This window comes from Haliaeetus albicilla, chromosome 22 (genome assembly GCF_947461875.1).
Source record: "Haliaeetus albicilla chromosome 22, bHalAlb1.1, whole genome shotgun sequence".
Lineage (NCBI taxonomy): Eukaryota > Metazoa > Chordata > Aves > Accipitriformes > Accipitridae > Haliaeetus > Haliaeetus albicilla.
Genome location: NC_091504.1, coordinates 7,123,076 through 7,139,116, shown reverse-complemented (window position 1 = coordinate 7,139,116; position 16,041 = coordinate 7,123,076). Strand labels below are relative to the sequence as shown.

Here is a 16,041-nt window from a genome sequence, read left to right as displayed (position 1 = left end):
TCAAAACATCATACAAACTTCTAATGAAAATAAACTGTACCCATAAAGAAATATATACAAATACTTATGATACCTTTTTATCAGCTTGATGGATTTGAAGGCCTCATCCATGTCTCCAGCAGTCAGATAGTAGCTGAAGTTCAGCATGGCATCCCGGGTAGTCTTATCACAGTCTCCTAATCCAATGAAATCTCTCATGGGTCTTCTCACAACCATCTGAGACACCTTTATTGAGCCAGACTCTGCTTGTCCTTTCTCAGCTTCTCCCAGCTAAAATGAAAATGTTATCATTTAGGTATCAAGTAGGTTGAAACTTATTCCTTGGTATGTGTAAGTAATTACGTTATTTCCACTACAGTCCAAGTTTTCTTTTTCTGCAGGACCATGATCAATAGTGACAACAGTTGCAGTGTTTCAAATTTCCTAGAAAACACCCCAAAATATGGAATGTCATAGAAGAGGTTAGCATATCATAACAAACAATCACAGTACATCAGTGATAGTTTGGAGATTGGTAAAATGCCACAGGAGAGGCAGCCTCCTATTATTATAGTCATAATTATTATTATTTTATATTTTTTATTATTATTGTAATTATGACTATAAAAGGAACTATTATTTTAAGTCCCCAGATTTCTGGAGATTTCAGATAAACATTTCTCTAAGGTCACTCTCTTCTCAAAAATGAGTCTGCTGTTCTGAAAGTTAACTACATAGGCCCAATTCTTGCCTTCATGTGAAGCTTATGAACACTAAACCTCAGATTCCAACCCTTCCCCATACAATTGGCAGTTCTGGAGCTTCAGTCATACAATCACCAATCACTGAAAGGCAGCTCAAAGCAATTTAACCATTATTGAGAAAAAGAATAAAGATAAGGTCAATCATCAATATCAAATGATCTGTCTAGAGTGGAGCAAGGAAACTTGCATAAGCCAAACACAGTGGAAGATCATCTGAGTCATGAAGGACACCAAATTTCACATATACTCTACCTTAATTGTATAGTTAGATGAGATAGCTAAATATTAAGGTTTACAGAAGCCAATTAAAAAATAATATTATATTATTATACAATGAAAGTATTAGATACAGTAAAAGACAGAAGTGTGAATGCATTTGACTACAGTTTGGGGAATTTCTGGAACCAGGACAGAAAAGACAATTGTAATGAATAAGGAGAAACCCTGGAATGAAACTTGGTCAAAACTGACTTGTTGCATCAACTCAATTTGCTATATTTAAAGCAGACTCTGTTCATACACTAAATCATGTTTCCAAAATGAATTATTATATAACAAGTTAGTCACTAAGATACAGTAATCTACAGAGGGAAGAAAATAGAAACAGAAGACTGAAAAGCAGAGAATGAAGGAAGAGGAGGAAAATAATGCAGATACTTACAGGTTTATAGATACATCCCCTCCGAAAAAACAACTAATGGCAGCAATAATCCATACAGAGTTTAAAAAAAAAAGAAAAACAAGAGACATAACATCAAAGTAAAATAGCATGAGACATGATGGGGGAAGTGTTAAAAGAAAGATTAGACAATGCAGCAGATCGCCCTTGACCTTTCAGATTAAGGGAAAAAGGAAAGTAAAATGGAGTGCAACTCTGAAAGCTAGATCTGCACAGGAAGAGTGACAACAGTCAGCTCTTTGGAAGGGGCTAAATTGCAAAGTACTGCTCTCAATCTAAATATATCAAGCAGAAAAACATTTAGATACATTCTCCCTGTTTAACACTGCTCCTAAAGTATATGAAATTAAATTTACATGATCACATTACTACATTAAATTAGATTTACATGATCACATTGGTCTTATTCAGAAGATTTTGAGTATTAGAGGTCTCATTAACATTAAGTTCCTGCAGATTTTACAAAAATAAATGCCTTGGTAGAATAAACAGACTCCGTTAAGCACCCCGTACAAGGGAGCAGTGCAAATCATCATCTTAACAAGCGCTAAGAAACTCGGGTCAGAGCTTAACCAGAAAACCAATCTGTAGGTAATAGGCTTCATTTCTTCCAGTATGCATGGAATTACGCATGGTATTATTTACCGAAGATGCAAACAATTTTGGATTCATATTCAAGTTTAAGAAGTTAAAGCATGCATTCCTGGTATTTGTAGCACATAGCCATTTGGTGATAGTGCAAGATGAGTATTCTTGCTGTCTTTGATATTCTGTGGGGATTAAGCTCCATTCCAACAAGGAAATGTGTTGCTTCTGCTGAAGCTAGTAGGAAACCTCCCCGTCTTATGGCCTATGTAAAGTTGACACACACACACCCTTACTTGCAATAGGCACAGTGACTACATAAAGTAGAAAGAGATTTTTTTTCACATCCCTTTTTTTAGTTGCATTTCCTGGTAATTACTGTGTCTCCTTTACTTATACATGGCATGCAGATTGCAGTACCCATGAAAAGCCAATTCAGTACAATTTCTACAATACTGCCAAGTACACCTGCATTAGAATCATCTTTATGTCATTTCTATGTGTGATGCAGCAACTGCCATTGGAGTTTCTCTATTTACCCCAGACTCAATTTGGTTAAATTTGATCCCTATGCAGTAAAAAGTCAGAATTTATGGGAAGGGAAGGAATTGTGAAAGATTTCCTCACCTTTTTTGCAAAGTAATAATGTGGCACCTCTATGCCCAGAAGAACCTGGTAGGATGAAGGCAATGGAAAACTGTCCTGAAGCAAAAGGCCATGCTCTTCAGTACTGAAGAACGATATAATCCAAACATCCATCTGGAAAAGGAAGCAAAGCATTGTTTTGGTTTTATGCTGCAATATCCTTCTTTCATTTTGTTTTTATTTTCCATACTCAATTGGCAGAACCTTCTCTTGAAAATAATATGACATATACATTCACATGCACACACCTGCTGAAGAGGGCAGAGCTGCACGCTTCCTCCCTATAGTGAGTAGCCAACAACTCATTCTACATTACAGACTGTATTCCTAGGAACCAGCTTCACCAACCATAAAGAGGGAAGTCCCTGGCCACAGACTGCTACTCTAAAAGTCTGACAGATCTGACTCAGGTCAAAGAAATACTCCCAACTGTTTTAATTTTTTTTTTTAATACTATATTATTTCTATTATAATTTCAGCAGCTCACTGACTGTTTTAAGTTCCCAGTGAATATACTAGCCATTTACAAATAGCTTCTGTAACAGCTTAAATATTGACCTGACTCAAGTCAAAATGAAGCATTTATTTCTAAAAAAAGTTAATCAGACTTCTTATTTCTTAAAGAATAAGGATACAGTTAAAAGTTTTGTTGAATAAGGACCAAAAAGTAAGTTGCACTCCTTTTATATCTTTTTATTTTTCAACTTTATGTAGAAGCCAAACATTTTTACTTGTTTAGAGTAGGAATATTAGGTTGAAGCGTTCTCTTTGCTAGAAGACCCTAGGCATCCCTATTCCAGTCCTCCTTTCTACCTTGAACTTCCCATGATTTTTCTAAAGTTGTTTCAACTAACAAAAGAAACAAAGAGCTTTCTGTCTCTAATTGGAAGAGGTTTAACTAATCAGAAAACTTTAAATCAATATGGACATTTCAAGTCAATGGAATATTTATGAAGGAGAGGCAGTTCTGTACAGACAAAATGGTAAGGACCACTACAAGCACATTAGCAGGGGAAACATGGAAGCATTGTTGGTCTGATGAAAGAAATCTTTTATTAGATCATTTCTGATAAATAAATATGTATTTTTTTTCTAATGTAAAAACGACCATAGAAGACAATTTTGGAAGTACCATAAAGATGTACAATGTCTGTCCAGCAAAGCAGAAGATGGTAAGAACTGGGCGGGAAGAGTGTACTGCACTGTTCACCTTAACAGTAGGATCCCTGTTATTCTAACAAATTAATTCTTGCTGCTAAAAGTGGACTCCAGATATAAAATCTGCATTATTTTTTTAAAATAAGTATCAAACCTCTAGATTATCAATTCACCCATTAATGTCACCTGAAAAAATTTAGTCTAGATACAAGCTTGCATTATGATCATCTTCAAAATTCTAGCATAGGTAAAGAAATTACCTCTTTCTCTGTCATTGTATTCAAGCGAGGGCTAAAACAGCAGGCTAATGTACAGTGACTGCCTGAAGCCACAAACACCAAATACATAGTTTCACTACTCATTTTTGTACAAGATAATGTATACTATCTACTCCCACATTCTTAATGAAGGACCAATGATTTATTACTTGGACAGGGAGAACTCCATGTAAAGCAAGGTAAAACAAAAAGACCATACTGTGCTCTCAGTCTGTTTTTTCTTCTGGTCTGGAGACTGTAGGCCTGTTTCAAGAATTGCTTCACATACAAAAAGTCTTGGTTCACTCTGGTCCCAGAAATGGCAAGCAGGGATGTGGCTGTGCAACTCTGGATACTGCACAACAGACCTACCAAAAGACAAGAAAAAAATTGTAGAAAGGGAAACAAAGTCATTCCAGCCCATTCAGTGCATGAAGGTAAATAAAGGACTAACCAAGGGATCATTTTCAGATGATGATCAGTTATCTATACCAGTACCCCTGCATCGTAACATTAACCATATACACCTTTCTACCGCCTAACACTTTGTATGTGGCAATGCCACTTTTAGTTTGTTCTGTATACATTAACCATGACTATAGGACATAAAGCATTTCAGTAGAAAAAAAAGCTGATATTGCCACAAATACAAATAGGCACCCAAAATCTGCCTCCACTGAGATTACATGTCCCACAGAAATACCAGAACATCCTTCAAATGATCTACCTTAGCAACTGCTACCGGTATAGCTACTGTAACACGGGGACTACCTCAGCTCTGTCTTCTTGTGGGTTTCACAACCTGCCCGAAGGTGCTTATTGCCAGCACTGCTAGAAACACCCAGCCAGGTTAAAGATAGCTTGAGTACACTGATGTGCATTTAGATAAGCAGTAAAGAGAGTTTCTAGTATGTATGTCTCACATTCAAATCCAGCTAAGCAGCAGTTATAAGAGATGACAACTAGACAATTGTGGTTAAACCGATGGGGGGGGGAAATAAGAAATCAGTTTATATTCTCAGGCAACAGATCTCTCTTCACTGCGAGTTCAGCAAACCTGGGCTTGCAGCATGACTGATGCTTTGAACTGCTGAACTTCAGTGCTGAGGGAAACTCCAGAGTTGCAGCTGAACCTGACCTGCTGCTGGGGGACTTCAGTCTCTAGATATGCCACAGTTCATTCTGTTTCCTCAGTACTGTGCTTGAACTTCATACTGTGCACGAATAATTCCAAGGAACTGTGAAATAGCACATTAAGCACAAGGACAACCCCTGCAGCCTTAGGAAAGCCACTCTCCAGCAGCAGTTTAAATAAGAAACATTTTACTGCCTCCTTTGGGCATTAAAATACTACTTCAGTGCTGGCCACGTTAAGACTCTAGACATACAGAATCACACTATTTTAGCAATGGCTTAGAATTCTTATGAAAAAATACAGAATATAAATAGGTGTCAAATACAAATAGGTGTCAAATTTAAAAAAAAACAACAGACAAACCAGAGATATCATTAAAATATTTTTCTCATTTACCGTCACCACTGAAGGGTGGACTTTGTGAGGAGAATTGGAGGAGGACTGGAAGGCAAATTAATAGAAAGATTCAAAGAGATGCAGAAATACACAATGTCCTATCCACTGAATTCAAAATAAATTACTCACAAACTGAAAAACAGTATTTGTGTAAAAAAATTGCAAGTATTTAGATTCTGCCTCAGGAGGAGAGAGAGAGAAGGGGAAGAAGTGTAGATTATTATTATTTTCTGGTGAGTTTACTCATTCCAATTTCAAGATACTCTAAAATGAAGCACAGATAAATGGATTATTCACACTGACACCATCTAGCATTTAAATATCAGAGAAACAGCATTACTAGCTTGTGGTGGCCTCTGTTGGGCTACACAAGATACTACACTTGAAAACAACTTCCTCGCTACTCATTATAACCGACCAAGATGTAAGGCCCCAAATTTGCACTGTCCTTAGTTTTTGATGAGCTGGGTAGTTTCTTCTGGTTTTCAGTGGTAAGGAGAGTAAAGCCTTTTTTGCTTGTAATACCTACAGCAGATAGTTGCTAAAAAAACCAAACCACCCTCTATTCTAATGCTGTTTTTTCTTAAGAAAAATTGTCAGTCAGAAAAATTGTTGTAAAACTAGATGGGAATTTGTACCCTAACATTCCACCATACTTCCATGAGAATTCCTAGTTCACTGCATTTTGCTGCCTTGCTATAAGGATTTCTAATGTATTCGCCACAGAGCAGCTGGTATGAAAACAAAGCTGTCAGTTCTAAATAGATATTTCATTACTTTTTATCCATACAAAAACACCCTGTATTGGACTTAAAAATTAACTTTTTTCCTAGGAGGAGCTTCAGAATGTCCTCTTTTCATTGCCTACCCCATAAACTCTTCATGGAAGAGGAGCTTTCCAAGATTTTCCTTTATTTTAAGACCCGGATCCTGATTCCAGTCATGTAATACCTCTACACATACCCCCCAACACCCAATCATCCTCCTCTCAGAGACCTCTTGAGCCAGATACGGCTTCCACATATCCAATAACTCTCACTGCATTTCTCTCCTATGAATTTGTCCAATACCTCCATGAACCCTTCCTTTATCATCTCTAACTTCCTTTGGCAAGAAGTTCCTTAGCTCAGCTGCATCTTGTCTGAAGAACCACTGCCTCCTGCTTATTTTGAGCTTGCTTTCTGATACTTTCGTTTGACACTCCCTAGTTCACATACTGGAAGAGACAGGGATGCAGGCTGATTGGCATACAATGCACCAGTTTTAATTAATTCTTTAGAAAGAAAATAATTAAATTCATACAAGCTACTACACAAAGTCAGAGGAATGTCAGTATCACGGTGTTGCTTGTCTTCAGAGGGCAAATTCCTATCTTAAATCCACAAGTAATACTTCTCAAAATAAAAGCTTCTTACTTGTCAATGCTTTGTCCAGAAGAAAGCTTCTCTCTACCATTTCCCTGTTCAGCCTTGAAATCAAAGAGTGTAACTTTGTCCATTTCAACATCATAGAAACAGATCTTGGAATCAATGTTCCCATCCGCCTACAAGAAGGGAAAACAAAAGTTGCTGAAGCACGCAGTCAAAAAGAAAAAAAGGTATGTTTATCTCATCTGATTCACACTCTCAGTTTTGTCTCCTGGTAATCACACAAGAATATTCTTTGGAAGAAATATCAGAAAATTTCTTACTGTTTTTGTATTCCAGTAAGTTAACCTTTGATTTCTTTGAAATGCTACAAAGTAGCTTTTCTAACTAAAATACTGCCTCCTTTTCTGGGCTGTTCTCCCCAAATGTACAAAACCTTAACATGCCTTAATTTTAGTGTTTAGTTACATGCTTGGACATGACATTTCAAGACCCAATAAGCTGCATAGAACACGTAGGTTTATTTCTGAGTCGTGAATTTTGTGTCTTCAGTAATCTCCTTGAACTGCACCAGTCTATTAACTGATGGTCAGGTCCTAGGGCAGTAAGTGAAGACCTTTGCCTCACCTTGCTAACAAGGATGCTGACTTTATTGCCACTAGCATTGCACTTGACAGATGCAATGCCTCCAAGGCCAGGAAACAGCTCGAAGAAATTCTTGCTATTGCAGTGCACTTTTGCCTCTCTGTGGAAAGGAATAAACATAAATCATTTGATGGCAAGCAACTGGCAATACGGATCAGCCAAAACATTTTTCAAATTATGGGTAGGACTTTTAAAAACAAACAATTTCTACCTTATGACACCAGTGCCCCAGACTCCAGCTTCCTCTCCAGAGGATTACTGAGACCTGCCTTTCTTTCAGGAAGAAGTTAATGACACACTCTTTCCTCAATGAATCAACAAGAATAAACTTCAATGCTCCTACAGGATTCCCATAACAGGGCTATACAGCAAGAACATCCCTACATAAGCAAGTTGAATAGTACCATGAATGTTGAATATAGCCCATCACATAAGTTTGCATATGGAAAACACACTGTGGAGCAGAGGTAAAGAAATGTCATCAGGGGGGTGGTAATTTATATCATCTTACTGGTCACTTTCCCTCTGTACATAAGTTCCAAAAGACTGTATCATTCAATACTTAACACCCACCCTTCCCCACCCCCACCCCCCTGCTTTTTTTAGTATCTTGAAAGAATCTTACTGCCTGTATAGATACAAACCCAGCGATCATTCAGCAACAAAGACGACAGATCTCATGAATCAAAAGAATGCGACAGAAAGAAGTGACAGTAACTTAGACCCATGATACAATCCCATGAAAGAAATCTTTGATTCTGTAAAAATAATATTCTTGGGTTACATGTTCAGACTTCTCATTTATTCTAAGCCAACTGCTCTTGCTTTGAAATTAAAGAGCGCTATACTGTTATCATTTCAGAAAGGATGTTTTCATTACTAGCCACAAAAATTTAACATAGCATGCAGAAGTTAAGCTGCTTTTTCTCCACTATCAAACATCACAATCCAATATTTGTGCTAGTTACAACCTGCCCAAATCCAATAACCTTCAAATTGTGTCCCATGTGAAATTTGTGCCATCTCAACACAGGTAACGAGTTGCCAAGTGGGTAACTAACTAGACTTTGGCATTCCTCTGGTGACAGTATGTAAAGAAGAACAGAATGCATTTCACTCTTGAGGTTTTTCAGGTTTTCAAAATTACATTTGTCATTAGCAGATTGTGGTGGGTTGACGCTGGCTGGATGCCAGGTGCCCACCAAAGCCGTTCTATCACTCCCCCTCCTCAGCTGGACAGGGGAGAGAAAAATATAACAAAGGGCTCATGGGTCAAGATAAGGACAGGAGAGATCACTCACCAATTAGCGTCACAGGCAAAACAGACTCAGCTTGGGGAAAATTAACTCAATTTATTACAAATCAACCAGAGTAGGGTAATGAGAAATAAAACCAAAATCTCAGAACACCTTCCCTCTGGCCCTCCCTTCTTCCCGGGCACAACTTCACTCCCGGATTCTCTACCTATCCCCCCCCCCAGTGGCACAGGGGGACGGGAAATGGGGTTTACGGTCAGTTCACCACATGTTATTTCTGCCACCTCATCCTTCTCAGGGGCAGAACTCAACACACTCTTCCCCTGCTCCAGTGTGGGGTCCCTCCCACGGGAGACAGTTCTCCATGAACTTCTCCAACATGGGTCCTTCCCACGGGCTGCAGTTCTTCACAAACTGCTCCACCATGGGTGCCTTCCATGGCGTGCAGTCCTTCAGGAGCACACTGCTCCAGCGTGGGCTTCCCACGGGGTCACAAGTCCTGCCAGAAAACCTGCTCCGTGGGCTCCTCTCTCCACAGATCCACAGGTCCTGCCAGGAGCCTGCTCCAGCATGGGGTTCCCACAGGGTCACAGCCTCCTTCAAGAACCCACGTGCTCTGGCATGGGGTCCTCCATGGGCTGCAGGTGGATATCTGCTCCACCGTGGACCTCCATGGGCTGCAGGGGGATAACCTGCCTCACCATGGTCTTCACCACGGGCTGCGGGGGAATCTCTGCTCCGATGCCTCGAGCATCTCCTCCCCCTCCTTCACTGACCTTGGTGTCTGCAGAGTTGTTTCTCTTACATGTTCTCACTCCTCTCTCTGGCTGCCATTTCTGTCTGTCCTAGCAACTTTTTTCCTTCTTAAAAATGTTATCACAGAGGTGTTACCACTATCGCTGATTGGCTCGGCCTTGGCCGGCAGCGGGTCCGTCTTAGAGCCGGCTGGTATTGGCTCTGTTGGACATAGGGGAAGCTTCCAGCAACTTCTTACAGAAGCCACCCCTGTAACCCCACCCCTGCTACCAAAACCTTGCCACACAAAGCCAATACACAGATAAATTTTTGAACTGAAAGTCATGTCAGACACATCTCTCTTTCATGCCACAGCTGCTTGTCAGCAGGGGAATGCACAGTAAAGTCTGAACAAAGTCAAGTAAACTTCTCTCTTAACCTTAACAGAAGGAAGAACAGACTGTCCACAATTCTAGGTTCACTTCCTCCATGGATTCACTGAACCAAGTTGGTTGATTTATGAGGAGATACGACACCTAGCTTTTTTTTTTTTTATTTATTTCAACTCTTCTGAGATTAAGGTCTTGGTCAAGTTCTCAGCAGAAACATATGACTTCCTTGTCTTGATCCTCCATAAATTCTCTACCCACTTTCAAATAGACACAAATATCTCTCACAATATCCTCTTTTAAGAATTATTATTGTTACTTATCCCATGACTTGTCTAATAATTCTGTGGCTCTTCCCTTTCTTTAGGGATAGGCCATCAGTTCACATACGCTGCATGTATTTTCTGAAGATTCAAAGTGACTATTACTTTTCATCAGATCAAAACCAACTAAAGATTCCCCCTCCCCACAAAATATATGCTCAATTATAAACAGATGCTTTTAAGAGGCTTATTAATACCTGCGGGAGAGATCAAAGATTTTAAAGTGAGCCAAATCAGTTCCCACAGCCAGGAAATTTCCGCAGACGTCCAAGAGGCATGGATTCCCCTCTGCTTCGGAGAACACCAGCAGCTGTTTAACTGTGCCCTGAGAGGAAATGTGTAACACCAGGTTGGTGTGTTCAGAGTCTAACTAGAAGGAACTTATTTAGTCATGAAGTTAAGTAACTAACTGCTGAACTTCTATGTTAGACAAACCACTACCAGCAAAACAAGAGAAACTACACACACACACGCAGTCTTTACAAATGCAATCTGTGCTTCAGGTGGAAAACTGGATGTACAGCCTCCAAAAAAGTCAAAATTTAGAGGTATCCTTCTGTAACAATTTCCTCTTCAATAATACAACTTTTTCCAACTAAGAGGGATACAGAAATATAGGTCCCTGAAGGTCCTTTAATATACAGCTGTAAAAATAAATATATGAATGAAATCAGTCCTTGTTGTGATAAATCCCATCCATTCTTAAATATAATATTTATTTCCTAAGTAAAATATGTATCATAGAACTCTGATAATCAGATTTCTCTTTTTGTTTCTTGTGGACTAGCAGAGGCTGCAAAGGTTAAGCAAAAGATTTTTCAGGAACACACAGAATGTGCAGGGGGTATCTTTCATTATCCCATAAGAATATTCAGTATGTTCATCTTCCTGCCAGTAATATACATATCCAACCTGCACGCAATTTTGATCCTCTTAAAGTCTGGCCCTTACAGAATTTGTTTTCTTTTATAAATACTTATTAGTTACAGTGCAGTAGCATTTAGTGACAGACTTTTTAAAGGACACAAAATATCAAAGATCTTTCTGCTGAAATACTCAAAATATTTTTTCTATGCCAAAGGTGGAGTTAATAGATTTACAGAACATCCACTTAACTTCTAAGCTGTAACACCAACTTTGAAAACAATAAGGCGTATTTGTCGCTTCATTGTTTCATCAGCCCTTACCTGCCAGGTGCGGACCTGGACGCGATACGGCTCAACTGTATACAGATTTTCTCCATGCATGGACAGAACTGGAGAGTCACAAAGAAAAGAGCCTGGAACAATCACAATAAAGCCATCATTACAGTAAACAGATTTTTAGAAAAGGAAAAACACCCCAGGAATTTTGACAAAGCATTCAATTTCCACTATCTTGCACCAAATCCATTTTTCAATCCATCAGTCTCTACTGATTCCCAAACTCCTTGGTGTCGCAGCCTTCTTCCATTCTGCCATTACAACCGAAAGCTGGAGCTCCTACTGAAAACAGGTTTTTTGTACACTCTGTCCATGAAAACAAGTGGGAGAGGAAGGGAAAAAGAGTTGATATGGGGAGTGAAGGAAAGAAAAAGAGTAATGCAATGTGAGGTTCTGTTAAGAGAATTCACTCCTTCCTTCATTGAACTACAACTGAAGAGTGATAAAGGAATCTCTGTCAGAAGAGTGGCTCTTAAATAATTTCATGAGTGTTGTAGACTGCTGGGACCTTGGTAGCAGTAATGCTTTGATTCAGCATGGGAAAGTTATAAAATAAATGAGTGAATATAGACAAGATAAGCCACTTCTCAGAAAACACTTAATGGTTGTGAAAATACAAAGCCTAAACTCTCAAGATTTTGCATGGGATTGATGGAATTCTGCATAACCTGTTTCTCAAGGCAGAAATATTTAGGGAGAATTAATCATAGAAAAAACTAATTTACTTCACTTAGCTGTATATATAGCAGTTTATGGAACAGATTTTCCTGACAGCTGGGACTAAAACCCACTCCTTCCCAGTTCCTATGTAAGTGCTGTGTAACCTTGATTACACCTTCTCCCAAGCAAAATAGAAAAGCCATCAATAGCCATCATCATGACCTATCTGTAAAAGGCAACAGGAGCTATGGGATACAAAAGTAGGAAAACAACTCTGTTCTCGATCAACTGTTGGAATGATTTACCTAAAAGATACAAAAAAGCAGCCTTATCATCACATCACATTTTGTGCAAGGCCCTATATGATATGCTAGCTCTGAAGGTACCTTTCAAGCCTAGGTGTGACAGTCAGGTATACGTCTAATCTGTGGGAAACAGCAACAAGACACTTGGTTTTGTTAAGGCCAGTCACACACTTGGATGCCTTAGGAACTCTATGAATAAAATACATTTAGTCTTTAGGTACTTCCAGGATTGGGTTGTAGCTGACCAGAGGTTAAGAGGATATATATATTTTAATTTTATGCCTACAGGTGCACATCACCTTCAGTTTTACCTCTGTTGCCACACTGCTACTCATACAGAGGAATACCAACATATTCTGAGGTTAACCCACACATTATATCCCAGGATATTTAGTGAATAAAGCACAGATGTAGGAGTTGGCATTTGAGTTCTGGTTTTGTTGATGATTTTTATACCCTAATCTTTGTCTTGCAAAATGGGAATAGTGTCTAATTAGTGTTAATAATACTTTTTACTTTGCACTTATGATTACAGTCCATCAGCTATCATGAATGAAGACAACATATAACTTTGGAGGAAGAGAACCATTTCAACTCTGATCATTGTTTAAGTCCTACCTGCACTTCTGAAGGCATCTCCTGAGCACTCAAAGACAGTAACTTGCTTCCCGTTCCAGAATGCTACAGCATCCTAAAACAATCAAAAAAGCAAAAGAATACATACATTCAGTTTCTTTTGGAATCATACAGGATTCATGCAGCAACACAGCAAGACCTTCCACACAATAGCCACCATTTACTAGCTCCTCTGTGTGTTGGGTTGGAAGGCTTTTGGAAACCCCAAAGTTCTCTGGTCAGCACCTAGAGAATTACTGAGTCACTGTGCTCTCTGAAAAATCAGCTCCACCATGGCATCGTTGCTACTGTCACAATACTTCCGTAACACAATAAACTGAGTATCAGAGAAGGGTTATATTAAAGACTTAGAAAGTTTGGTCTCCATACACCCAGCTAAGCAACTGATTGAGCAAATAAATGAAAAAAACCAATTAACCTTAGTAGCGAAGACTCCATTAACATTCATATCAACACGAAGACTGTGTGTGGTTCCTGTGCTGAAGATGGTCACGTTAAACAGGTTGGGAGACACCTGTACAACAGCCACTTGCTGATGAAAATGAGACGATATGGCCTGCTCACTCAGGATCACCACAGAGCTGATGTTGTTCACTGCCAGCAGGTTTTTTCGGGATCCCCACTGCACACAATGGGAAGAGAAAAAAAAACAAAGCACAACACACAATTTCATCTAAGATCTTGAACAGTCACAGCAATGTCCCAAGACAGATGGCAAGGGGTAGGATAGAATAAACATTTTTATACATATACAAAGTCCTACTATCTAAATACAACTATAGTCAATGACTAGGAATTATTACAGATTAAAACTACTATGTTTGTTACCCAGCTACTCAGACTCCCTTAGTCTAAGGGAGGAGCTGTTTTTTAAATTAAAACCACTTTTCTTCCCTAAGATATTATTGCACCACCTTACATTTACTACTGCAAGAGAGCATCACATATTTAAAGGGCTTAATAATGCTGCAATCTGTAAAAGCAAGTTGCATGCATAGTTTCTTTTTTGATTACCATATTCTTTTCTGCAGTTTTGATAACCCTTTCAGTCAATGTAGTTCAAATTCCCTAGCAAAGAATGTTAAATCGGATGAATAAATAAAGGAGTCCAAAAGTATCCTTCTCTCCTTATAGAAATAGAATGGTTTGGGATGTTCAACTACATGAGGCTGGTGAAAGCCCCGTCCAACCTGACCTTGAATGTTTCCAGGGATAAGGCATCGACCACCCCTCTGGGCAACCTGTGCCAGTGTTTCACCACCCTCAGCATAAAAAATTTCTTCCTTATATCTAATCTGAATCTACCCTCTTTTAGTTTAAAACCATTACCCCTTGTCCTGTCACTACAGGCCCTGCTAAAAAGTCTGTCCCCATCTCTCTCATAGCCCCCTTTAAGTACTGAAAGGCCACAAGGTCTCCACGGACCCTTCTCTTCTGCAGGCTGAACGACCCCAACTCTCTCAGCCTTTCCCCATAGGAGATGTGTTCCATCCCTCTGATCATTTTTGTGGCCTCCTCTGGACCAGCTCCAACAGTGTATTGATACCGGGGGTTGCGCCAACCCAGGTGCAGGACTTTGCACTTGGCTCTGTTGAACCTCATAAGGCTCACACAGGCCCACCTGTCAAGCCTGTCCAGGTCCCTCTGGATGGCATCCCATCCCTCAGGCATGTCAACCACACCACACGGCTTGGTGTCGTCAGCAAACTTGCTGAGCATGCACTCCGTCCCACTATGTCATTGATGAAAGTATTAGACAGTACTGGTCCCAGTACAGACACCTGAGGGGCACCACTCATCATTGATCTCCATCTAGACACTGCACAGTTGACCACTACCCTCTGGATGAGACCATGCAACCAATTCCTCATCCACTGAACAGTCCATCCATCAAATCCCTCTCTCTCCAATGTGGAGGGAAAGACATTGTGGGGGACCGTGTCAAAGGACTTGCAGAAGTCCAGAGAGATGACATCCGTAGCTATTTCCTTGTTCACTGATGTAGTCACTCCATCACAAAAGGTCACTAGGTTAGTCAGGTAAAACTTGCCCCTAGTGAAGGCATGCAGGCTGTCTTGAATCACCTCCCTGTCCTCCATGTGACTTACTTAGCATAGCTTCTAGGAGGATCTGTTCCATGATCTTCCCAGGCACAGACGTGAGGCTGACAGTTTGGTAGTTCCCAGGGTCCTCCTTTCTACCCTTTTTAAAAATGTGTGTAATGTTCCCCTTTTTCCAGTCACCAGGGATGTCACCTGACTGCCATGACTTTTCAAATATCATGGACATTGGCTCGGCAACTACATCAGCCAATTCCCTCAGGACTCTGGGATGCATCTCATCAGGTCCCATAGACTTACGGATGTTCAGGTTCTTCAGGTGGTCATGAACCTGATCTTCTCTTACAGTGGAAGGGACTTTGCTCCCCCAGTCCCTGCCTTGAGGTCCATCAACTCAAGAGCTACGGGAAGAGAGGCTGCCAGTGAATACTGTGGCAAAAAAGTTGAGTAACTCAGCCTTCTCTTTGTCCATTGTTCATCAGTCATGTTCATCAGTGGGGGGTATGCTTTCTTTGACCTTCCTTTTCTGGCTGACATACCTATGGAAGCCCTTCTTATTATTCTTTGCATCCCTTGCCACATTCAGCTCCAGCTGTGCCTTGGCCTTCCTGACTCCATCCCTACACAACCAGGCAGCATCCCTACACTTCCCACAATACCTGTCCCTGCTTCCACTGCCTGTGCATTTCCTTCTTGCCCTTTAGTTTGACCAGCAGGTCTTGACTCATCCATGCTGGTCTCTTGCCTTCTTTTCCTGATTTCTTACACATAGGGATTGAGAGCTCTTGTGCTCCATGGAAGGCATCCTTAAAGATCTGCCACCTCTGTTCTGCTCCCTCATCCCAGAGGGCAGTTTCCCAGGGCA

The 16,041-nt window shown here is 40.1% G+C and overlaps 1 protein-coding gene across 6 annotated transcripts in view; it reads right to left on the bottom strand.

The window, feature by feature from the left end:
• IFT140 (intraflagellar transport 140) overlaps positions 1-16,041 on the bottom strand; it is a 93,804-nt gene that overhangs the window by 51,811 nt on the left and 25,952 nt on the right. For 5 of the 6 annotated variants that reach the window (XM_069809540.1, XM_069809535.1, XM_069809538.1 and 2 more), the window contains 10 exons: positions 13,535-13,738; positions 13,099-13,171; positions 11,501-11,592; positions 10,511-10,638; positions 7,593-7,710; positions 7,014-7,141; positions 4,288-4,435; positions 2,635-2,766; positions 1,405-1,437; positions 74-270 (listed from right to left, as the gene is read on the bottom strand). In XM_069809540.1, coding sequence (XP_069665641.1) covers positions 74-270; positions 1,405-1,437; positions 2,635-2,766; positions 4,288-4,435; positions 7,014-7,141; positions 7,593-7,710; positions 10,511-10,638; positions 11,501-11,592; positions 13,099-13,171; positions 13,535-13,738 — 1,253 coding nt within the window. The remainder of the gene's footprint in view (positions 1-73; positions 271-1,404; positions 1,438-2,634; positions 2,767-4,287; positions 4,436-7,013; positions 7,142-7,592; positions 7,711-10,510; positions 10,639-11,500; positions 11,593-13,098; positions 13,172-13,534; positions 13,739-16,041) is intronic. The other variant, XM_069809536.1, reaches the window with a different exon arrangement.